Below are 21,600 nucleotides of genomic sequence, written 5' to 3' on the forward strand. Positions count from 1 at the left end.
GCTTCTGTGGTGGTTTGCCGATAACCGCTGTTAGAATATATGAAAGTTCATTACATATTTTGCAACCGTCGAACAGCTGTTTACAGAATCCACACAGGTCAACAGTGAGTTGACATGGTGGATTTTAAATATGCGGTCTTTAAACCGTCGTCAAAATTACACGGTTTTATTATGTGGAGTTTTTCATTATCGATAAGCTCGGCTCTCAGTTTTCGTTTACGATGAAAATATTTGACATATAAGTTTGATACATATTCGTATAAGATGACTTGCAACGAAAACATCGAATATGCATTTGTACATACCCTACGCACTGTTGTCAAATTAAATAGGGTGTGTGCAAATAAAGCATATGGCGCGAAGCAATTTCATTTAGTTCATAACAACAAGCAGCGAGGGAACAAATACTGTGACGCTCTGTAGCGTCCCAAACTAAGTCATTCTAATGTACATAGTACAAAGTAGCATAACAATAAACAATTAGTTAGACTGTCGCTAACGCTGTTTGACGTACTGTAAATAGTATGCGCTTACAATATGTAAGTATGCGAATTATAAGGCGGCGGCGACGCAACAGCCGAGGTTTATTTGATAACATAGAAATTGGGCATGAAGCAAATAGGAATTTTAGATTTGAGCACAAATAACTCTTTACATGTGATTTCGCGCTCAAGCAGTTACATAAACATACACACTACATAACATACATGTGTTCATGTGTGTGTGTTAGTGTATGTTTTCATGCGCAACGCTTTCCCCTTCCACATTGCGCTGCTATCAGAAAGAAACCCAATAGGAAATTCTCTGGGCTACATGTGTGTTCTTATATATTTCAATGAGTCTAGTTTAAAGAAAGTTCATGCAAGCTTGTGTGCGTGTGTGTGTGTGTGCAAACATTTGCACAGCCAACAAGTTCATGACCATAAAAATAACATGTAATAATTATTGTTGGCATTCGGCAATTGCCTTGCGCCGCTCATGATCACTTTACACGTCCCATCTGGCAGCCGTATAACTGAACAATACGGAAACGTAGAAAGCTTTGCACGAGATCTCGTGCATCAATTGCAATTTTCAATGGCAAATTGCAGCGAGAGCAGAGGCAATTTTCGCAATTTTGGCAATTTTCGAATGCGAGAGCAACTCGAAAACAATTTTGTTGCATTCAGTATTTGTGCAACCATTGTGACATTTAAATCAAAAGTGCGACACAAAATACAAATAATTTGGAAAAAAGCAAGTACTACAAATACATATTCAAATTTATATAGTTTCCACATTGCCCCCGCACTTGACACTGGCCAACTGACAGAGATATCGATAGGATATAGAATATATATACATATATCGACACTGACCTTGCAGTTCTCGGTTGCCTTGTTTAGGATAGTTGTCTTCTCCTTCGTCGTTGTCGTCGTCTTCGTCTAGATTTGTGAACACCCGCTAAATGCATAGAGCCCTTCCAGTCCCGTTCCCCCCTTCTCTTTAGTGGCTGTCGATAGGTATTTAAGTGGTATGGTGAGGCAAGTCCTTAAGCGACTGATCAGCTGGCAGCGCGGGCTCACTGCCAGGTTGCCAAATGTGCATCCGATGACCAGGGGAATTGTTACGTATGCTTTAATGTGGCCAACGGGCAGCCTAATCCAACAGACGATGGAGGGTCGCAATCTAAGTAAGTTTTCGCCCAATCATCCATCCATCCATCATCAACACCAAGCCACTTCATGCTTATTGCCACGCTAATTCTCGCAGGGACCTATGACTGGGCACGTGCAGCGCGTTTCAGCTTGTTTGGTGGCCTCTATGTGGCCCCCTCGATTTATGGCTGGGTGCGTCTAACTAGCGCCATGTGGCCGCAAACAAATCTACGTATTGGCATTGTCAAGGCGAGTATCGAGAGTGCACCTTCTCACCATCATCATTATCGTCATCATCATTTGCCTGACTGCTTATAACACATTTCAGGCCATTACCGAGCAAATCTCCTATGGACCCTTCGCTTGCGTCAGTTTCTTTATGGGCATGAGCCTGTTGGAGCGAAAGACATTCGCACAAGCCGTCGAGGAGACCAAACAGAAGGCGCTGCCCACTTATAAGGTTCGTTCCTGCACTCCTTGTCCTATACACATATATATAGATTATTATTTACATGTTTGTGTGTGTTTGTGTGGATCTATATATATATATATATATATATATATATATGTATATATATGTATGTATATATGTGTGTAGGTTGGCTTGTGCGTGTGGCCCTTTCTGCAGACAATCAACTTCTCGCTGGTGCCGGAGCACAATCGCATCATATTCGTCAGCATTTGCAGCCTGATGTGGACAATATTTCTGGCCTACATGAAAATGCGCGAATTAGACTCAACTCCAGAGCCAGAACCAGAGCTGGACCTGCGGCATACGAAGCTTGCCAATTAGTTGAATGATTGTGGACTCTTGTTGATCTGTTATATAGTATATATATATATATATATATAAATATAGTATATTTGTGTATGCTGCTGACCTGTTATTTATATATAGTATATATGTTTCCGAATTTACAAACCAAATTTATAGCTCAATTATAATGATTAAAAAAGGAAACGAATTTTGAATACACTATTACTGTAGTGGCGGCGGCACTCTAGCAACTATCAACTCTCCAATCCAGAGTTGGGTTGTCAGTGAATTGTTGTCGTTTGGTCGCCGATTGTTGGCCACCGTTTGCACAATCCAGTCAACATAGGCGGACACTTCGGTGAATACGCCCGGATAGGGTGGACGTGTGCACGGCTTCACACTCCATGAGACAATGCCAATTTGTGTGTCCATTGCTGATGATGCATGCAGCAGCAGTGGTCCACCCGAATCGCCGCTGCATTGACCCTTCCAGCCCTCGGGCACGCCGGCGCACAGTTGGCTGGCATGGAGCTGAGCCTGGTGACGGCGACTGCACTCCTCGTCGCTGAACACTTGCAGCTCCACCTTGTGCAGCTGCTGTTGCACCACGCCGCCCGTCTGCACAAAAATTGATCAATTTTCTATATAAACAATAACAATACAATCAACCAATACGAACCGCATTTAATCCCCAGCCGGCGAGCAAAACGGTGCTGTTGGCCAACGTCGGCTGTTGGGGACTTGGCAAACGCACCGGCTGCACACTTCTGTTGAAGATTATGGGCTTGGTCAGCTGCAGAAGTGCAATATCGTGTATGTATTTATCCTGTGGCTCATAGCCGGGATGCACATGTATTGTGGCAACCGTGACCAATCGGCTCGCATTGCGCTCAATGCGATTGCTGCCATATTGCAAATTGAGCTGCTCGGGCAATGCGCCACGCACACAATGCGCTGCCGTTAGCACCCAGCCAGCATTCAATAGCGTTGCACCACACGAGTGGTGGCCACTTTTGGCACGACGCAGCGACACCTGACATGGACGCAGACAAATAGAGGGAGAGAGAGAGAGTTAGGTATCCTTATATATAGGTATATATATCCTTATAGTTATCGCTTACTGCATAGGGAAACTCGCCATTTGCTGCCAAAGTGCCATTGACTATTTTGCCATCCTGTTCCTCCTCCTCCTTCTCATCCTTGTGATCTGCTCGCGTGCTGCTCGCTAAAAAGCATATCAGCAATATTATTCCAAGTCCACACAATGTGCAGCGCATGTTGTCGTTTGAACTGCGCCAATCGTTGGCCATTGCATTTATTTGGCCAGCATGTCTTGCTCTATTGTTGTTTTGTTGAACGATGGGTGTTCCCTAACTCGACCCGTATTACTAATCTATCATGTTGGCCATGTAGGTAGGAATTAATTTACATTAATTACTCACATACAAGTATGCGATACAATTAACTAAATGTATATGTATGTGTGTGTACATACAGTGGCTTCTACGCTGGTGTGGCAACAGCTAAGGACGTTCGTCACCAGGTATCCCATTGTGCGTGGCATGATATCATACAGCCTGATCTGGCCAACGGGCAGCCTCATACAGCAATCGTTTGAGAACAAGAGCTGGGGTTAGTAGTAGTAATCCATAGCTGTTGCTGTTGCTAACAGTTTCCTCATCTCCACACATAGGCAACTTTGATTGGTGGCGCGTCTTCCGGTTCAGCATGTACGGCGGACTGTTTGTGGCGCCGACGCTATACGGCTGGGTGAAGGTAAAATGCTCATGTGTGTATACATTTACATATCGGCAAATACATCGAGTTAATATTGCCAGATATCTAGCGCCATGTGGCCGCATACATCATTGCGCACCGGCCTTGTTAAGGCGGCAGTGGAGACCATATCTTATACGCCCGCTGCGATGACCTGTTTCTACTTCATAATGAGTTTGCTAGAATCGAAGACGGTCCGCGAAGCAGTCGCAGAAGTTGGCAAAAAGTTCATTCCCACCTACAAGGTATGCATAAAATACAAATGATCCATATATATGCAAATATATATACATCTATATATATATACTTAATAGGTTGCACTATCCGTTTGGCCACTGGTAGCCACCATTAATTTCTCTTTGATACCGGAACGCAATCGTGTGCCATTTATTAGTGTGTGCAGTTTGTGCTGGACATGCTTTCTGGCTTATATGAAACATTTGGAGCACCATGAGGTGGATCAAGTTCTGTAGTTCTGTCGTTTTCTGTGTGTATCTATTGTTATTATTAGCTTTAATAAATTAATGCAACACTTAGCCGGTTATCTTCTTCTTATACACAAAACAAGTTGGGCAAAGCGAGCATCGTATACGATATACGACCGATAGCATAAGAATACATCGATACAAAATCGCAATTTCGTGCCTGGTTGAAATATCGATATTCCGAAGTAAAAGAATTTTTGGACAATGAATCGATATTTGTACCATCCCCAGCCCCACCTTGCTGTTGGGTGTGTGCATTCGACTAAATCGCGTTTCAATTGTTTTTCTTATTTTTTATAATATTAATATTTATTTTTCTTGGGAACCAAGTGCCTGCGTTCACAATGCGTAATTTGGGCAAACAGCAGTCGCAGGATACAACCGACACGAGTGTGGAGAAGGGCGACTATCCACGAGCGACAAGTGAGTGACGCAGTCAGTGTTGTTTATTTTAAAGTGCTGTTTGCATTTGTATAAATATATATATACATGTTTGTGCGTGTGTGTCCACTTACAGATGGAGTTGTTTTTGGTGCAATTGTGACATTCGCCAGCTTCTTTGTGCTGATGATGTCCTTTTGCTCGCCGTATTGGATTGAATCGTACGAGGAGACACGCAGCAGTTTTAAGAATATGGGCCTCTGGCAATATTGCTTTAAGAATTTCGTGTATCCAAATTACCAATTCCCCAAGCAATTCACCGGATGCCATTTGATATTTTCCCATGTGAGTAACACATTGCTACACATATAAGTACAATAATAATAATAATAATCCATTTGGTTGCACTAGGACTATTATGTTATACGAGAATATCTGCTGCCTGGCTGGCTGATGGCTGTTCAGGGCTTTGTGACGATGTCCTTTATCATTGTGTTCGCTGTACTGACCCTGCTCTCGCTGACGATCATTCGCCTGCCTCTCAAGGCTGTGCTGCAATATGAGTGGCTTCTGGTGCGACTCTCCTACATAGGAACAGCCATATCATGTACGTATTTACGCCTCTAATAACTGTTTGCAATCATATATATATATATATATATATATATATCTATATCGTCTCATCTAATAGCTCTGTTCATGTTTCTGGCGGTGTGCATATTTGGTGGGTGCGCCTATCGTCGCGACTGGTTGATGTATCCGAAATTCAATGTGCTTGGCTGGTCGTATGCCTTGGCTGTTGTCACCTTTATGCTGCTGGGCTTGGCTGCCCTCATTTTGCAGCGGGAATCTCGGCAGGCATACGAGGCGCGTGGCGAACAGAAGAATCTTGTTATGCAGATGGAAATGCAAGAGCCGGGCTATCAGCCACCGCGTCATCATCACAGTCAATCCCGCAGCCTGCAGGGTTACATATAGTAGTAGTGCCACAATTCACATAACTCAACTCAACTCGAACTTCAATTAATTCCATATATATATTATTTTTTTTATTATCAGACAATTATTCTTGATGCCGTCCTCTCTATTATTTACTTTTCACTTGACCTTAATATGCTTATTTGTTCAATGTTAGCAAAACGGAATCTCTCCATATTTTTAATAAGTGCCTTGGAATTTGTAGTGCAAATTTTGTTATACTTATACATATTTAGTGTATCTGTAGATTTGTAGTGTCTATATATTATCTATGCATCAGAACAGCCGTCCAAAAATGACACAAACTAAATATATATATATATATATATCTCCATCTCTATTATACATACATATATACTATACTTAATGTGCATCAAATATACACATACATTTTACATATTTATACACTTACATACATACACAGATGCATGCATATATAGATATATATATACACATATGTTTATATGCGTATCAGATCGAATATCGAACAATGTTAACAGCATCGTAAATTTGTCCCTTTTTTTACCAAAATGTATGTATATTAATAAGAAGAACTTTACACAAATACATTTCGCAAAATACGATTTCAATTTTGATCGGCTTATAATACTTTGATGACTTGAATTTCGGTTAATAGAATGTGTCATCCTATATATGTTCCATGTCCTCTTATCTAACCTCTATGGTGCTGCCGTCGCCGCCGCAGCTGCTGCTGCTGATAATAGTTGCCGCTGATTGCCAATTGGAACAGCTCGATGCCGTGTCGATTTTCGTGGTATCTTAGTTCGAAATGCTCGCTGACTGAATTCGGTTGTGACAAATAACTATTGCCAAAATCAAACTGTAACTACACATACATATATATCATATATATATATATATATATATATATACATATATATGTCTCGACTTTATTGTTTTATACCTAGATCAATTGTTCCAAAGAATGCACAGTGTGTTTTGCCTATGCATATGGCTATTTATGTGCGCTATCATAACGTGTAAGATAAACCAGCGTTTAATCATACTGTGAATATATTGCCCATCCCTAGCAGAGTGTGTGTGTGCGTTTGTGTAAATGTGTGTGTGTGTGTGTGTGGTATACATTTGAAGAGGGTTTCGTGCGAAAACAAAAAAAAACCAATTTTATAAAAAGAAATCGCACTGGAAACTAAAAAGGGTCTAGCAATAATTTCAAAATATGGGAAAACAAAATCTATAAGTTAAAAATCGACAAACAAAATTCATATATTTTTTAACATTTTTTTTCTATTAAGAAATGTATTTCATTTAAAACTGGTAGAAAAAAATCGTTTCTAAAATTCTAAAATTTCTAAAAAATCATTATGAGTTTCAAAGACATAGAAGCAGTCAACCCAGCAAAGATTCTCGCATTCCTGCGGCAGCTGGGTTTGATGGAGGAGCTATAGGCTCAGAAGGGGGCGCAATAGATCGAGTAGCTCGCAGTGCAAGTATTATAATAATACTAATAAATTGAAATTGCTTTGCTTTTATATTAGAGTTTGTCTGTCGCCTGCCTTGCAGGTCGATTGGCAACATTTTTTTGGGAAATTTAATTTAATTTAATTTAATTTTTCGGGAAATTTACCCTGAAATTTGAAAAAGAAATAATAAATAATCTTTCTGAATAATAAGGTGAGTTGTGCATGACGCTAAAAGTATGGCGAATTTAAGCGCATTTTTTTCCCGAGTTTTTAAATATGGAAATATGAATCTAACTCATCAGAGACTTACTCCTTACATAACTATAAACTTCATATAGCTGTTATTGGAACGATGGAATTCGATTCGGATGCTGGGCTGGGGTATAGCTAGGGTATTTCATCTTCTGTATGCCCAAGGATAACTGTAGTTGTCGTTCAGCACTGCTCTCTAGCAGTGCTATCTGCTTAGGGTATTTGGTATTCGACCAAACCGAAAACGCACTGAAGAAAACTGTTATTTTTTTATTAATCATCGCTGACATTTTTGTATTGGCTGCAACCAAACGGAAATTGACGTAAAATACAAGCATAAAAGATACGGCGACAAGGCCAAGTTAACGTTGACATTAACAACATTGTTGGGCTGCCGACAGATTGGTTCAAATGAATGGGCCAACATCCATAATGTTTTGCAACTAGTTGTATATTATGTGTTACTCTTTGGCAGTCGGAGACGAGTCGATTGAGCCGCGGATTATTAATGGCAGCATTGCGAAAGTGGCCGAGACAAAGCACCTAGTCTCCATACGTCTGAGGAAGAATGATAAGAACTTCGGAACCGGCCACATTTGCGGTGGCTCCCTAATTGGCAACAACAAGGTACTCACCGCCGCCCACTGCCTCTACAAGTAAATGGAATAATTATTCCCAAAATAGATACCAACTAGAGACTGACCCACCATCCATTCGCAGCACCTCAAAGAAGAGATACCGCAAGGCCAATGAGTTTGTGGTGGTCATGGGCACCCTCAATCGCTACGAACGCACCAAGAACACCATCGTCTCGGATGTGAGCTCCATTGCCTATATGAACACCTTTGGAACGGATAGCATGCGTGACGATGTTGGGGTTATGTTTCTGCGCACCGGTCTGCCACCAAATAGCACACATCCGACTGTGGCGCCCATCGAGATGGCCACGCAGGTGACACCAGTCGGCGCCACATGCCAGGTGTCTGGCTGGGGTCGCACCGAAGAGGTGAGCTCATCACATACATAAATAATAATTTCACTCGTTACTTTCATATATAGCATCCGATCTGAGATTTCTATTATCTTCATCAATATAGACAATCGGCTGTCTTTACAGATTATTCAAATGTTCCTTTAGTCTTTAAACTTTTTGTTTATCTTCTCTCAGCACTCAATGCCACATTATAAAGCAATTTTATAATGGTATCATTAAAAGAATATTAATTGATAAAGTATTTGAAATAATTTCCCGATGAGAAACCAACTATTTGTTGTTTTACAGAATTGAATAATGGGCGTAAGAAGATATATCGAAGGAATATTTTCATGGCAACATAATATGCATATGTGATTTGTTTTGCAGAACACTCTGTCGAATGTGCTGCTATCGGCGAATGTGAGCCTGATCCGTTGGAGGACCTGCCGCAGCATTTATGGCAGTGGTCTGCTTGATGGCATGATCTGTGCGGGACGATTGCGTGGCGGCACCGATTCCTGTCAGGGCGACTCTGGGGGTCCGTTGGTGTATGCGGATCGCGTCATTGGTGTCGTCTCCTGGGGCTATGGTTGTGCGGAGCCGGGTCTGCCCGGTGTTTATGCGGACGTACAGTATTATCATCAGTGGATTGAGGAGCGTAGCGCCGGCTTCTCAGCGCTCCAGCTGCAGCAACGGTGGCTCTGGCTCTGGCTGGGCTTGGGTTCGATACTCTGGGCCACGTTGGCCTTCTAATTGATGTGTTACTAGCTAAGCTGAATTAATTTTTTTTCTTCTTTTTATGCAACTTTTATATTTTAAACATGGACCTGCTGTTCTACTCGATGAACTAAGCAGAATTAAACCAAAACATAAAAAAAAAACAATACATAATAATTGGAATGCTTCTCTATCAAAGGCAAGGATATTTTGGAAACTTCAGCTAGCCGAAGCGAAATCCTTAGATTAGTTGAGGGCACTTGTCACCAGGGAAGGGAAGATCTTAGATTATATTTTCTAAATCGAAATAAAATAAAAAAATGTTTTTTTTTTTTATATTTTAAGATTATCGATTTTGGGGCAAGCCTTTTTTTTCATTTTTAGAATTATTTCTTTTCTTATATTTAGAAATGATTTCGTGGCCAGTTCATATGCAGTAGAAGTCATTATGAGATGTGCCGCAATGGCTTACAGTTCTTGAACTAATTGAGATCGAGTCAAGTGATTTTTGGGGCAGCTTGGAGACAGCTGAAAAGATGCAGATTTTGGTCATTTGAATACCACGACTGGTAATCGAAGAGTGCCTCATTACTGATGTCCGAATAAACGAATAAAGATGCTTTGAGTAGACTCCATATCCAACTGTTATTAAACACCTTCTGTCCTTGTTAGCTGTACTTACGTTGACCCAAAAGGACCACACATTTTTGTAGTAGTAGTCGTCGGGGCAGGCGGGGCAGGCATACTTCAATTAACAAGCAACATTTATTTACAGTCAACAACGCACACATATACATAGATAAACACACGAAATAACGGAATAAAATTGGCTGATTGCCTTTGATATGGTGCTGGTGGGGTGGAAGCATCGGGATCGGAGGAGCGGTGGAGCGGAGGGAGTTGGCTCTTCAGCCCATGGCGTAACTATATAAGTTGGTGACGTATTGAGTACTGTGCCTCTCGACAGTGGATGACAATTGACAGTTGCTCATCTATTTTATGTTAACAAAGATGTAAATGTAGAATGTGTTCTGCATTTATTATTAAATAGATAGATACGCTTCAATGCTTGAAAGCTTCAATTTGAGCTCCCGCCAAATGCTCACAGACAGGCAAAACAAAGCAAGAGAGAACCGACTGCAAAATACTCTGATACCAATAAGTAATACAGGAACAGGTGCCGGGTGGGTTTAGCCCACAAATACCGATTTTTTATAGCTTTCTAGTAATCAATCCTAAAATTTTTGTCTTTTCCAATAAATTGACTTGCTTTTTGAATTGTGCTACCAGCAATATGCCTTCCGAATTTAATGACTACAGCTTTCAAATTGTGGGAGATATGCGGCTTCTTTGATTGCGATTTGCGATTGTTGAATGTAAAGATTTCCCAGCCTCTTAGTGGACGTAGCAGCCCAGTTTTGACACATACTCCAAGTTTCAAGCACATTCCACAAAATCAATATACTCCGGATACCTTCGGTATCAGAGTATCAAAACAGAGCCACTGCCATCTCTTTAACATTCAGCATAGCGCAAGGCCCAGTCACCATTCAATTGTGATGCCATCTCTATCGCACTGACGGAGTACGTCCTCAAAATAGGTAATGTCACCAAGCATCCCCTAGTTACACCATGATTCGGGCTAACAGTTGCAGTTGCGTCGCGAATGCGGATGGGGAGCGGAACTGTTCGTCTGGTGGAGACGCACCAGATCCGGGCCATAGATCATGTTGGGCAGACGCTGTGACTGCGACTGTGTTTGGGACATGACCAGGGAGAAGTCACGATTGCAGACGGCATTCTCGATGCGTGTCATGACGCGACCGACAAGCAGATCGACAGCCTGCTGTATATTGGCGCCGGTGCAGGCGCTCGTCTCAATGTATGGCAGATGGTAGCGTTGCGCCAATGCCGCGACCTGTTCCCGACTGACGACACGCAGCTGGATGAGATCGGACTTGTTGCCGCAGAGGACAACGTCCGGTTCTTCGGTGTAGGCGTGGGTTCGCAATTGCTCCAGCCAATTGCTAATCTCCAGAAACGATTTCTGGCTGGTCAAATCAAAGATAAGCAGAAAACCCATTGCGTCCCGATAGAATGCCGTTGTCAGCGAACGAAATCGCTCCTGGCCAGCAGTGTCCCATATTTGCAAATGGATCCGATGCCGTCGTCCCCGCGACCTGTACACCTGCCGACAAAACCCGGATCATTTAATATGAAGTAATACTTGATGTACTTGGAAGTTGGGAGTTGGGAGTTTGGATTTGGGTGACTCACCAAACGTTTCTCTCGAAAATCAATGCCGACGGTGGAAATGAATTGGGAGTGAAAGCGGCCGTCTGTGTATTGATAGAGCAGACATGTTTTGCCCACACCGGAATCGCCCAGGACGAGGAATTTGAACAAGTAGTCGTAGTCAATGTTGGGCGTCGTCATTCTCTCTGTCCACTGTGTCCACTGTATCCTTGTGTCGCTCAAAGCAGCATCCTGCAACGAAAATGATTGAAGATGCTGCTGTCAATGGTAGATCAAAACTTGAGTTGGGTGCAAATATGTTAAATACAATATGAGATGCCGCAATCATCAACAGGTCATTCACCCTCTAGGTGTGTGTGTGTGTGTGCATGTGTGTGAGCTGGCAGAAAAGGATACGTTGCGAGCCCAATATATATACCCTGAACCCCTTTTTAAAATGGCTAACAAGAGTATCATGATTTTGAGCAAATGTATGTGACACGCAACAGCATCTCTAATAACGTACATATAAAGTTTATATGTATATATATTCTTAATCCCGATTAACAGCCTTGTCCGTCTGTCCGTCTTCAAATTTGGCATATAAGTTCACGTATACCTCACATAGATCAAGTTTACTTACTTTATTTTATCAGTACATTTCGATGTATAAAAGTCACAATTTTAAAGTCAAAGGCTTTCAATTAATATATGATATTCATTGACATATTATCGATTATCAACTGGGCAAATTTCATCAAGATCATCATATTTAAGAAGTGCGATTTAGCGTATATCGTAGTCGAGCTCACCCGACTCGACTGTATTCGTACTTGTTGAAACTCATTTCATCTAGATTTATTGATTTTCTGTCTCATTTTTCTGTGCAGCTATTTGCGGTGACAGGGGTGTGCATCAAAAAAAAGCCTAATCAAATGTTGATTGAATACAAATATCTACATATGTATGTAAGGATATATGCAAGGATATATGTATGTATATATTTATGTATGTATGTCTGTCAGTTGGCTTAAGGTCTCTTGGGATTTTTTGGCTTCACTCAAAGAATTCAAAATAAAACATTTCTAAAGTTATGCCAAAGATTTGAAGGATACATTTTGCCTTTGTTGTGTTCGTAATTAGATATAGGCTTATAGGATCGCATAATGTGCAGTAGAAGGGAGCATGAGGCAATTGGTTGGAGGAGAGGGGGGAGGGGCGTTGAGCTTTTTGGGTCGGCGCGAACTTAATGCCAACTTAGACCTTAAAGTACGCTGTTCCCAAAAATAGGCGCAAAGCTAAAGAGAGCGAGAGATAGCGAGAGAGAGAGAGAGGGTGAGAGGGAGAGCGGCGGAATAAGGGCTTATAAATAATATAAAGCTGCCACTCCAGGATGTGTCAAGAAAGCAACCTGACAACATAATCAACATAATCCGAAATAGCTCACTGTTATGATTTTTCGTAATATTATTAGTATTGGGCGTTGTATGCACATATATAAATATATATATATGTGTATATATTTTTATATATGTCACATGTGATGCAAGTTAAATGAACGGAAATGGTCGGTAAAGCTCTGTGGTCTTTTGGCTACTTGTTGCAGTTGTTGCAATTGTTGCTGCTGTGTGTTGTTGGCAACCTTGACAACTGCAACTCGCTTCTGCATGCGTGTGTTTGCGTGTGTGTGTGTTTAAAAATAGCCTCAGCTAATTGAGCGCGTGCACACACACACACACACACACACAGAGAGAGAGAGAGCGAGTTATCAAATTATATCAATTAACGGTACTCACCTGGCCTCGGCATTGCCCACGATTTGATCAACTTGTAAATGGTTTATGTGTTTGCCACTGCATATCAAATGTAAATTTGAGTTTGGCGCGCAAAACTATGCAACAGTTTTCGTAGTCCAATTTAAATTGTGAATTGAAGCTGCTCTCAGGCGAAAACCAACAATTTGACGGCCATTAAATGCAATAACTAATGCTTGTGCACATACATTGGCACAGTAAGCTGATGTTATTTTTAGGTGAGTGCGATTTGTTTACAACGACAGCATCGCACAGGACCTAAGCAAAATAGGGATGCGGTCTGTTGTCAGTCACAAACTGTATTGTTGCAGGTGAATGGCAGGCAAAAGCTTTAAGCAAGGGCGGCAGCTTCGGTTTTATCGGTTACGACTCGCGCATCGACTGCAAATGCGCCACAAATTAATCGATTTCACACATTTCGATATATTATACTTTCTATCTTCGTTTTGTTTTTTGTTCGATAAGTCGCACTGCGCGCGTTTTTTTCAATTATGAGTATGAGCAACAGCGGCTGCTAATTTATTTCAATTTATTTTTGAAATGATATTTGATGTTTAATTAACAATGTTTTATTTTTATTTTTCCTTTAAGAAAAAAACACTTAGTTTTTAAGATTCATGCTGTAAATATTAAATTTTGGTTTTTCTTTCTTTTTTTGTTTTGTTTTTTTTTCTCTAAATTTTTTTTAATTCTTGGCTGTTGTTTTTGCAAACAAGCCAATCATCTTTTTGTTTTTGCAGCTGAACATTGTTAAATTGAATTTTTCCCAATTCTTTTCATCATTATTATTTAAATTTCTTGGTTTTTTTTTTTGTTTTGCCTTGTTTTTCTTTTTTGCTACAGCTGACATCAAGTACATTTGCTTATGATTTGCTTATATGCGTTTATTTGCCTTTTCTTGACTGTATTTCTAGGTTAAACATTGAATACGAAATCATGTATATGAAAATACAGCATTCATAAATGTACATAATATTAGTATATGCATGTATAAATCTATATATTATTTTCAATGCTTTGCAAAAATTTGAAACAAAAAATAGTCGAAGCTGGATTTTCCTCCTTTTGAAATGAATCAACAATTTTTTTCTTCTTTTTATAGTACATGTTTTAGACGATACAAATATATATAGATGTTTTGCATATATGTAGTGTATATATTTGAATATATATAAAAAAAAAATTCATTTGAGGGGAAAAAAGTAATGTACATTTTAATCGAAATACGCTAAACCAATAAGCTGCATTAACAATATGTTTGTTTGTTTGTGTGTGTGTTTAAATGTTTTTCCAACCGATCCGACAATGATTATAAAAGTTGATTGAATTTTCTTATGCAAGTATTAATATATGTATGCATACATATGTATATTTTACGTACGTTTTCCCCATTCTCAAATTAAAATGTTTCCATATGTGCTTTGTATTTGTTTTCATCGTAATTTTAACTGATTTCTGCATAGTTATTTAGGAATTTGCAACGACACAAATACATATACATATATTTATATGTATGATTTAGGCCATTTTTCTTGACTTTTTATTATTAATGTTTACAGTGTATGTGTGTGAGTGTACTTGGTAAATTAACCATAGCAAAACCAAATGAAATAAAATTAAATGCAAGTGCAATAATAAAAACAAATTTTTTTTCTTTTTTTTTTTGTTCTTCTAATTATACAACTTTTTCCAAGCATGCCGAAGAAGACTCCTTGTGTCCAGATGCGTGGAAGTTTTTACACATAAACAACATAAACCATTTCTTATTGGGCGTGCGTGCATGTATGTGAATGTGTACATATAAATATCGTGTGTGTTGTGTCAGTGTGTGTGTGTGTCTGTGTGAGTGCAGGCTATGCATACAAATTGTGCCAGCAGCAATTGATTCTAACGACAAATGCGAGCAGAGAAGAAACGAAAGAGAGACCGAGAAAGAGATAGAGACAGAGAGGGCACGTCAAATACTGCATGACTTTATTCTGGCTGCATGGAGAGCTATTGGAAGTACAGGAGAGTGAGTGAGTGAGATAGCCTGCATTCCAGAGTCGAGTGTGTGTGTCTCTGTATTTGTGTGTGTGTGTGTGTGTTTTGACACTGACTTTAGAATTGCAGTTTGTTATAGCCTTGGCAATCGATAATCGCAAATCGATCATTGCAAATCGATAAAGCCGTGGCGATGTCCTTCAAAGATTGGCATATGCCACGCCCCCATCACAGCCGCCCCCAGTTCCCAGGCCCCTAAAAATCGGAAATGCCTCTATCTTGCGCAGATTTTGAGGTGACGCCTGACTTAAACTTTCTCTCTTGTTATAATTAATGTTGTTGTTGATGATTTTTTTGTTATTGTTAAATTTCTATATATAATTGCCAAACACAGAATTAGTCGTGTCGCTGTTTTTGTGGCTGGTTTTTGCTGCTGGTTTTTTATCTCTTGTGGTTCTTGATTGCTGCTGCTGCTGCTGTTGTTGTTGCTGCTGCTGCTGCTGCTGCTTGCTGCTGCTGCTTGCTGCGTTCGTTGTTGTTGTTGTTGATGTTGTAATTATGGCATTCAGAGCAAAAACTTGCCCAGCAATAGACCCAAAATGGCCGCTGCAATAGCAATTGCTATATAGAAGACCGGAATCTGTTTTTCAGCCAGAACGGGAGCATAATGCTCATTGATTTGCTTGGTATCCGGGAAGCTGCGATAGCGTGATACTTGATCCTGCATAAGATAAGATAAGATAGATAATTAGCTATTTAAGTTAACCAAGTGTATTCATATTGGTGGTGCAGCGCAATTACCTTCAAGTGTAGATTCTCTTTTCGCAGTTCGCTGTTGAGGTCACGCAAATCCTTAATTTCGGCCGCCAGGGATTCAGTATGCTCAGCATCGGACATTTTGAAGGACTAGCAATTCAATCAAACAATCAATCAATAATAATTACAACTCCACTTCGAGATTAGACTTGTGGTAGATGTAAGTACCTGCTGCTCCTCGACGGACAATTTCGGCGCATCGCTCTTCAGCGATTCGCCGATACTGAGATTGGTGGCTGCATTGGCGCCCACGCTGCTGCTGCCGCCACCAATGGTACCACCAGCGGTGCCACCGGTATTGTTCTCTGCATTCGCCTCAGCGGCCGGCATTTCGAACACACACTTCAGCTTGGCGTCCATTAGCTGATCTGGTTCCAGTTCCTTCCACTGTGCACGAAGAAACAAGACAACAATTTTAATAATCAGAGTGAGATATATATATATATATTATACATACCAACTTGTTTAAATCAGTCAAATCGGCATCCTGCGGTGCCAGCACACTCTGTACCATAAACTTGTGCTTGTTCTTCTCCTGCTGATCGTACATGAAAGGCTGCAGGCATACTATACACAAAAAAAATAAATATATATATATATAAAAAATCGAATCAATCAATCAATCAATCATTTCAGTATTGTTATTATGATGATTGATGCACTCACTTTCCACCTGCGTCGACCGATGTGGCGCAATCTTGCCAATGTTTGGACGTACACAATAGCGCTTGGGAGCAGTAGTCTTGATCTTGAAGACCAGTGTCACGGCCGTATTGTTGCGCAGCGTCATGATTGTCACCACTGGCCGGATGAATGGACCTATAATAATGCACAAAAGTGTATAAGCATATATAAAGATAAGTACACATATTTCAGTTATCTATTACAATGATAAACGGTGATAGCAGGTGTTAATGTTGGTGTCACTTAGACATTTTCTACTGCGTCTCTCCTAACTTTCAGACTGGTTCAAATATGATATATATTTATATATACATATGCATACATACATCTAGTCAGTGAAATAGGTGTGAATACAAAACAAACTTGTGAATTTAAAAATCAAAAACAGTGTAAATATCATGTCCAAACAAGAATAGTAGCGAGCTATGTAGGTTTTTTGTAAAACCGAGGAAGAATCCTCAATGTACATTCTAGCAGAGTGTGTCGCCTTAACTAGGAAAAGATATAGTATCCTAGGGATGCAAGTTGTGAGCTTCAAGGACATAGAAGCCCTCAACTCAACAAAGATTCTAATGAAAATCAGAAGCACATTTCTTTCTTTGAAGTCCTTATTGAGCTAGAGAGTGAAAAAGTTGCGAGTCGCATAAAATGAAGAAAACCTAAATTTATCAATTGATTTTTTTGTTTGTACAATGTAAGATTTCAAATATATTCATTATAATAAAAGCTTAACTCAGCTATCCAATAATATTCAATGTAGAAAGTTTACCTTACAATTTTAAGAATTATACCAAGATCCAGGTAACAATTTTCAATATATATATATATGTTGGGTTTTTCAAGCGGCACTAGGTTTGGCGGTTAGACTAAGAACTTTTATTCAATGTATTCTTAAGTTAAGGTATCGAGCGCAGTATCGATATTTTCTGTTATTAACATTAGTAATCGGAATGTTGTATTGATCTTTTACATATTTTGAACAGTATTAATAGGTAATGAATTACATTGGGGTGCTTATATGAAAAGAGATATAGGCAAGGATAAAACTAGATTCAGCAAAAAGTATGTCACAGGCAGAACGATCGAAAGAGGAATGTCCGATCCAAACTTAGAGACTAAATGAGCTTGTTTGTTTCTAGTTTCGAAAATATCTTAACCAAACTAACTGGTTGCCCTCATCAATCAATCGTCAATCATAGCTATCATAATTCGGCGACTCACTCTCTATCTCTCTCTCTTCGAATAGTAACAGGCTTGCTGAGGGGCCACTCCAGGTCATACCAGGCTACTCCGGGTTGCGCAAGATCTTGCGTGAGACTGACCAGATGCAAGAAAACAAGCAATAAACACACTAAGACTGAGGAACAGTGATGCTATTCCTGCATTCCAAAATTATAGGTTAGCTTAGCACTTAGAGTCAAAATATATCCAAGATGTCAAAACAACAAAATTAAAAAGAGCCAAATTACACTTGTTACACTGGTGCTATTATTCTATATCGCTTTATAGGCACAAAATTCATATGCGAAGGGAATTTAAGTAATTGGTGATGGTTTGATCAAAGCAATAATTTGATTTTTCATGTGAAATTAATTGAATTAAAGGCAAGCATATATATATATATATATATATATATGTATATATGTACATACACACATACGTATGTATATATATATATATATGTACGCACAGACATACATACATATCAGGGCAGCAATTTTTGAATTTGTTTTAGTTTTGTAAGAAATTCATTCAAAAGATGCCCAATACATACACACACACATGTTCATATATATATACAGTGTCTCACAGCTTATTTCCGACAGTGTCTAGCAAAAATTTTAATTGCCTGCCATAAATAATTAAAATCTAAGCAAATCAACTTTATTCAACATCATTCGTCGACCAAAATCGGATAGAGGACAAGGGCAGAAGGGCACCAAACAAGATTTTCACCGAACAGGAAGAGCGGAGGATCATCAGGAAAATAAGGGAAAGTCCCAAGATATCGGCTCCAAAACTGACTCCACAGGTGGAGGATGAAATTGGGAAAAAGTGCAGTGTAGAAACTGTGCGCAATTATGACTTTAATGCCCGAGTAGGCTCTGCTGGAAAATAACTTCCGGAATCACAGATCCAATCTCAAAAATGCCCTGCTGGATGAGTGGAGCAAAATCTGTCCAGAAACAACCCGGAAGCTGGTATCTTCGATGAATAATAGGATAAGGGAAGTTATTAAGGCTAAAGGATATCATACTAAGTATTAACATCCTTATTTAAGTTTTTATACGTCAAATATGTTACTTTTCTAAGACTGGGCCAAAAAAGCTTTGACATGTATTTTGGATAAGTTTTCAGTTTTTGACTAATTTTAATTAATTAATTAACATTTTACTAAAAACTAAAGTTTATTTTTCAAACGTGATATAGCATGAAACAAATTGACATTTAAACATTTTGCATTTGTTTCTTTGTTTAATCTTTATAGCACATTAAAATTTTTGCTAGACACTGTCGGAAATAAGCTGTGAGACACTGTATATATATATATATATATATATAGTGTCTGCGTGTCTATATACATATACATTTGTGCATGTGTTCGTGGACAGTTTGTCAATGATCGTTGGCAAATGGTGAACGACAATCGGCGAGCTTTTGTACAGTGGGGCAAGGATAATCTTGGTTAAACATATTTTGTGATTTTTTTTTTTGTTTTTATCTCTCTCAAAAGCTGAGCGCCACTTGTTTAGAGCAGCTCTTATGAAATAGAGATTATGGAAAGTGATTCTAAGCTTTTTTGAGCATTGCCTACCACTGTGCGCACTAGAAATTAGTGACATGTTGTCATATTGCATTGTTGCTATTTGGCCAAAATTCAAAAACCTCAAAAAAAATGGCTCGTGAAAAGTTTTGTGAATATAAAAATAAAATGTTAGCCAAAAAGCCAAAAGCCAAACAACAAATGCGGCAAAGGTTCTCAAGGGAGTCCGCCAGCGAACTAGTGTGAAATAGAGAGAGCAAGAGAGAGAGAGAGAGGGCGAATAATATTGTCTGCTATTCCAAAATGAAAACGACGTCAGTTGCTGCTGCCGCTGCTGCTTTTGCTGGCAGCGCTGGTGGCAGCAACATGCCAAAACAGCCGCACCACACACGTAGACTCGAAAATATGTCAAAAGCTAAGGCAACAACAACAAAAATTATTGATAAGCTGCGGCGGCCAAACGCAGAAAGCACATAAGAAAAATAGAAAGAATCAACCCTCAGAAGCACACCGAAGATTGCACACACTTGCACATGCCGCACAACAGCTGCCCGCAACTAAATTTCATTATAATCGACGATACTTGAACGCGGATTAGATAGATTGCAAAGACTGAAATAGATGTATCGATCAATGCCTGATCTACAACATATGTGTATATAGAGAGTGGGAAGCTTTCGCCTGCTGCTTTACACTACCAGACAAATTGATGAGAACTCCTCGCCATGAAGGGTATACAAAAATAAAAAACACGGCGAAAAATGAAAGAGGAAGAGAAACAATTCCAAAAGCTACTCTGTGTGTCTGAGTTTGTGTGCGTGTAAACTTTGCAGTTTGCTCCGTCGTCACTTTGCAGCAATGTTTACAATACGCATTCTCATATGTCATGTCGCTAACGGTGCTTGCTTGCTTGCAATTGGTGATCGATACACACACACACATACACACACATATGCGAATGGCCTTCCCTTTGAACAGAGGGCCGCCATGTCAAGTCCAAAACAAAACAATTGCATTTGCGAATGCAGCTATGTATGTGCTGCTGCTGCTTCTTCTAATTCACATTCGCATAGACACGCAAGCCCCCTCACACTCACACCCACACCCACACACACACTTACCAATAAAGCGCAACTCATGCTCTGGCTCAATGGACAGCGCCACTTCGTATTGTGGTGTTTTGTTCATTTTTATTTTTGTTGCTGTTGTTGTGCTGCTGCTGCTGATAATAACTATGTTGCTACTTTGCAACGATGCTGCTGTTCCTGCTTCCTAGAAGAAAAATTTACAATGAGCAATTGGCAATTGAAATTATATATATACATATATAAATATATATGTTTTTTTGTATATAATTCGTGTACCTTGCGTTTAAAGTCCGAAACTTGTTTATAATTCGTTTAGCTTAGCACACAACGAAGATTCTTAAATCAACGCGACTTTTTACAAAAAATTTTACTTTCGATTTCGCTTGTTTTTTTTTTCTTCACAGCGCTTCACGTCGTCGTCGTCGCTATGTTTGTGTGCAGTCACCAAAATATCGGTAAATGTATGCGCAAAAAGAAATGAAATGCACGAGGTTGTCGCGTGCAAAAAACTGACGATCAACGTGTCGTTTGCAATGCACTCAAACCGCTAATGTGCAATGGGCTTCTATGCGTCTGGCTTCTGATCCCAGTTTACGTTATTTCACGCACTTTAGCTTCGTACTTCTCGCAGCGAAATTTTCGTATGCAAAAAAAAAAAATCAGTCACCGCCGTATGTATGATCAACGCATGCGTCAACCCTGGCGTACCAAAAAAAAACCAGCCGGCATGAAATGATGCCAGATCGTCGATAGAACGCAGTGGTAACACTGCTTACGGCAACTCTGCGATAGCAACTGAAAATTAAACCGCC

General features: G+C 39.8%; 6 protein-coding genes across 10 annotated transcripts; 3 read left to right on the forward strand and 3 right to left on the reverse strand.

The window, feature by feature from the left end:
* The first annotated feature begins 345 nt into the window (after positions 1-345).
* LOC6566342 (protein sym1) lies at positions 346-4,706 on the forward strand. 4 transcript variants are annotated; one of them, XM_043216017.1, is made up of 5 exons: positions 346-539; positions 1,467-1,672; positions 1,753-1,886; positions 1,966-2,097; positions 3,892-3,997. In XM_043216017.1, the coding sequence occupies exons 2-5, from the start codon at positions 1,516-1,518 to the stop codon at positions 3,919-3,921; spliced, it is 453 nt and encodes a 150-aa protein (XP_043071952.1). In that variant the 5' UTR covers positions 346-539; positions 1,467-1,515; the 3' UTR covers positions 3,922-3,997. The 4 variants fall into 4 exon arrangements, with proteins under 4 accessions (XP_043071952.1, XP_032594587.1, XP_001991962.2 ...); XM_032738696.2 differs by lacking the exon at positions 3,892-3,997 and adding an exon at positions 2,236-2,515 and having other exon boundaries at positions 376-539; XM_001991926.2 differs by lacking the exons at positions 346-539; positions 1,467-1,672; positions 1,753-1,886; positions 1,966-2,097 and adding exons at positions 553-1,240; positions 4,088-4,170; positions 4,233-4,415; positions 4,485-4,706 and having other exon boundaries at positions 3,892-4,026.
* LOC6566341 (trypsin-1) lies at positions 2,580-3,956 on the reverse strand. The gene is made up of 4 exons (XM_001991925.2): positions 3,890-3,956; positions 3,516-3,787; positions 3,074-3,427; positions 2,580-3,012 (listed from the first exon to the last, which is right to left on the reverse strand). The coding sequence occupies exons 2-4, from the start codon at positions 3,702-3,704 to the stop codon at positions 2,617-2,619; spliced, it is 939 nt and encodes a 312-aa protein (XP_001991961.1). The 5' UTR covers positions 3,705-3,787; positions 3,890-3,956; the 3' UTR covers positions 2,580-2,616.
* Positions 4,707-4,878: 172 nt separating the features above from the next.
* Positions 4,879-6,581, forward strand: LOC6566343. Its single transcript, XM_001991927.3, has 4 exons — positions 4,879-5,078; positions 5,173-5,381; positions 5,448-5,643; positions 5,728-6,581. Exons 1-4 carry the CDS (start codon positions 5,000-5,002, stop codon positions 6,012-6,014), a joined length of 771 nt encoding a protein of 256 aa, XP_001991963.1. The 5' UTR covers positions 4,879-4,999; the 3' UTR covers positions 6,015-6,581.
* A 220-nt stretch (positions 6,582-6,801) lies between these two features.
* LOC6566344 (trypsin eta) lies at positions 6,802-9,567 on the forward strand. 2 transcript variants are annotated; one of them, XM_043216015.1, is made up of 5 exons: positions 6,802-6,857; positions 6,944-7,015; positions 8,187-8,367; positions 8,432-8,717; positions 9,075-9,567. In XM_043216015.1, the coding sequence occupies exons 2-5, from the start codon at positions 6,961-6,963 to the stop codon at positions 9,438-9,440; spliced, it is 888 nt and encodes a 295-aa protein (XP_043071950.1). In that variant the 5' UTR covers positions 6,802-6,857; positions 6,944-6,960; the 3' UTR covers positions 9,441-9,567. The 2 variants fall into 2 exon arrangements, with proteins under 2 accessions (XP_043071950.1, XP_001991964.2); XM_001991928.3 differs by lacking the exon at positions 6,802-6,857 and having other exon boundaries at positions 6,936-7,015.
* A 577-nt stretch (positions 9,568-10,144) lies between these two features.
* LOC6566345 (ras-related protein Rab-27A) lies at positions 10,145-13,678 on the reverse strand. Its single transcript, XM_001991929.2, has 3 exons — positions 13,436-13,678; positions 11,682-11,891; positions 10,145-11,592 (listed from the first exon to the last, which is right to left on the reverse strand). Exons 2-3 carry the CDS (start codon positions 11,838-11,840, stop codon positions 11,047-11,049), a joined length of 705 nt encoding a protein of 234 aa, XP_001991965.1. The 5' UTR covers positions 11,841-11,891; positions 13,436-13,678; the 3' UTR covers positions 10,145-11,046.
* A 962-nt stretch (positions 13,679-14,640) lies between these two features.
* On the reverse strand, positions 14,641-21,475 carry LOC6566346 (vesicle-associated membrane protein-associated protein A). Its single transcript, XM_001991930.2, has 7 exons — positions 21,065-21,475; positions 20,822-20,972; positions 16,919-17,071; positions 16,710-16,819; positions 16,421-16,639; positions 16,238-16,342; positions 14,641-16,157 (listed from the first exon to the last, which is right to left on the reverse strand). The coding sequence occupies exons 2-7, from the start codon at positions 20,886-20,888 to the stop codon at positions 16,002-16,004; spliced, it is 810 nt and encodes a 269-aa protein (XP_001991966.1). The 5' UTR covers positions 20,889-20,972; positions 21,065-21,475; the 3' UTR covers positions 14,641-16,001.
* Positions 21,476-21,600: the final 125 nt, after the last annotated feature.

The sequence above is a fragment of the Drosophila grimshawi genome, unplaced genomic scaffold, assembly GCF_018153295.1.
Source record: "Drosophila grimshawi isolate 15287-2541.00 unplaced genomic scaffold, ASM1815329v1 contig_848, whole genome shotgun sequence".
NCBI classification, from domain to species: domain Eukaryota; kingdom Metazoa; phylum Arthropoda; class Insecta; order Diptera; family Drosophilidae; genus Drosophila; species Drosophila grimshawi.

Coding starts and splice junctions, on each gene's coding strand:
- LOC6566343 (XM_001991927.3), top strand. CDS start 5,000: ATGCGTAATTTGGGCAAACAGCAGTCGCAGGATACAACCGACACGAGT. Junction 5,382..5,447: donor GCCATTTGATATTTTCCCAT/GTGAGTAACACA, acceptor TGGTTGCACTAG/GACTATTATGTTATACGAGA. Junction 5,644..5,727: donor CATAGGAACAGCCATATCAT/GTACGTATTTAC, acceptor CTCATCTAATAG/CTCTGTTCATGTTTCTGGCG.
- LOC6566345 (XM_001991929.2), bottom strand. CDS start 11,840: ATGACGACGCCCAACATTGACTACGACTACTTGTTCAAATTCCTCGTC. Junction 11,593..11,681: donor ATTTTCGAGAGAAACGTTTG/GTGAGTCACCCA, acceptor TTTTGTCGGCAG/GTGTACAGGTCGCGGGGACG.
- LOC6566346 (XM_001991930.2), bottom strand. CDS start 20,888: ATGAACAAAACACCACAATACGAAGTGGCGCTGTCCATTGAGCCAGAG. Junction 17,072..20,821: donor GCATGAGTTGCGCTTTATTG/GTAAGTGTGTGT, acceptor GCATTATTATAG/GTCCATTCATCCGGCCAGTG. Junction 16,343..16,420: donor TGTCCGTCGAGGAGCAGCAG/GTACTTACATCT, acceptor TTGAATTGCTAG/TCCTTCAAAATGTCCGATGC.
- LOC6566344 (XM_043216015.1), top strand. CDS start 6,961: ATGCACAGTGTGTTTTGCCTATGCATATGGCTATTTATGTGCGCTATC. Junction 7,016..8,186: donor TATGTGCGCTATCATAACGT/GTAAGATAAACC, acceptor ACTCTTTGGCAG/TCGGAGACGAGTCGATTGAG. Junction 8,368..8,431: donor GCCGCCCACTGCCTCTACAA/GTAAATGGAATA, acceptor ATCCATTCGCAG/CACCTCAAAGAAGAGATACC.
- LOC6566341 (XM_001991925.2), bottom strand. CDS start 3,704: ATGGCCAACGATTGGCGCAGTTCAAACGACAACATGCGCTGCACATTG. Junction 3,428..3,515: donor ATGGCGAGTTTCCCTATGCA/GTAAGCGATAAC, acceptor CGTCCATGTCAG/GTGTCGCTGCGTCGTGCCAA. Junction 3,013..3,073: donor CCGGCTGGGGATTAAATGCG/GTTCGTATTGGT, acceptor ATTTTTGTGCAG/ACGGGCGGCGTGGTGCAACA.
- LOC6566342 (XM_001991926.2), top strand. CDS start 979: ATGATCACTTTACACGTCCCATCTGGCAGCCGTATAACTGAACAATAC. Junction 4,027..4,087: donor GTTTGAGAACAAGAGCTGGG/GTTAGTAGTAGT, acceptor CTCCACACATAG/GCAACTTTGATTGGTGGCGC. Junction 4,416..4,484: donor AGTTCATTCCCACCTACAAG/GTATGCATAAAA, acceptor TATACTTAATAG/GTTGCACTATCCGTTTGGCC.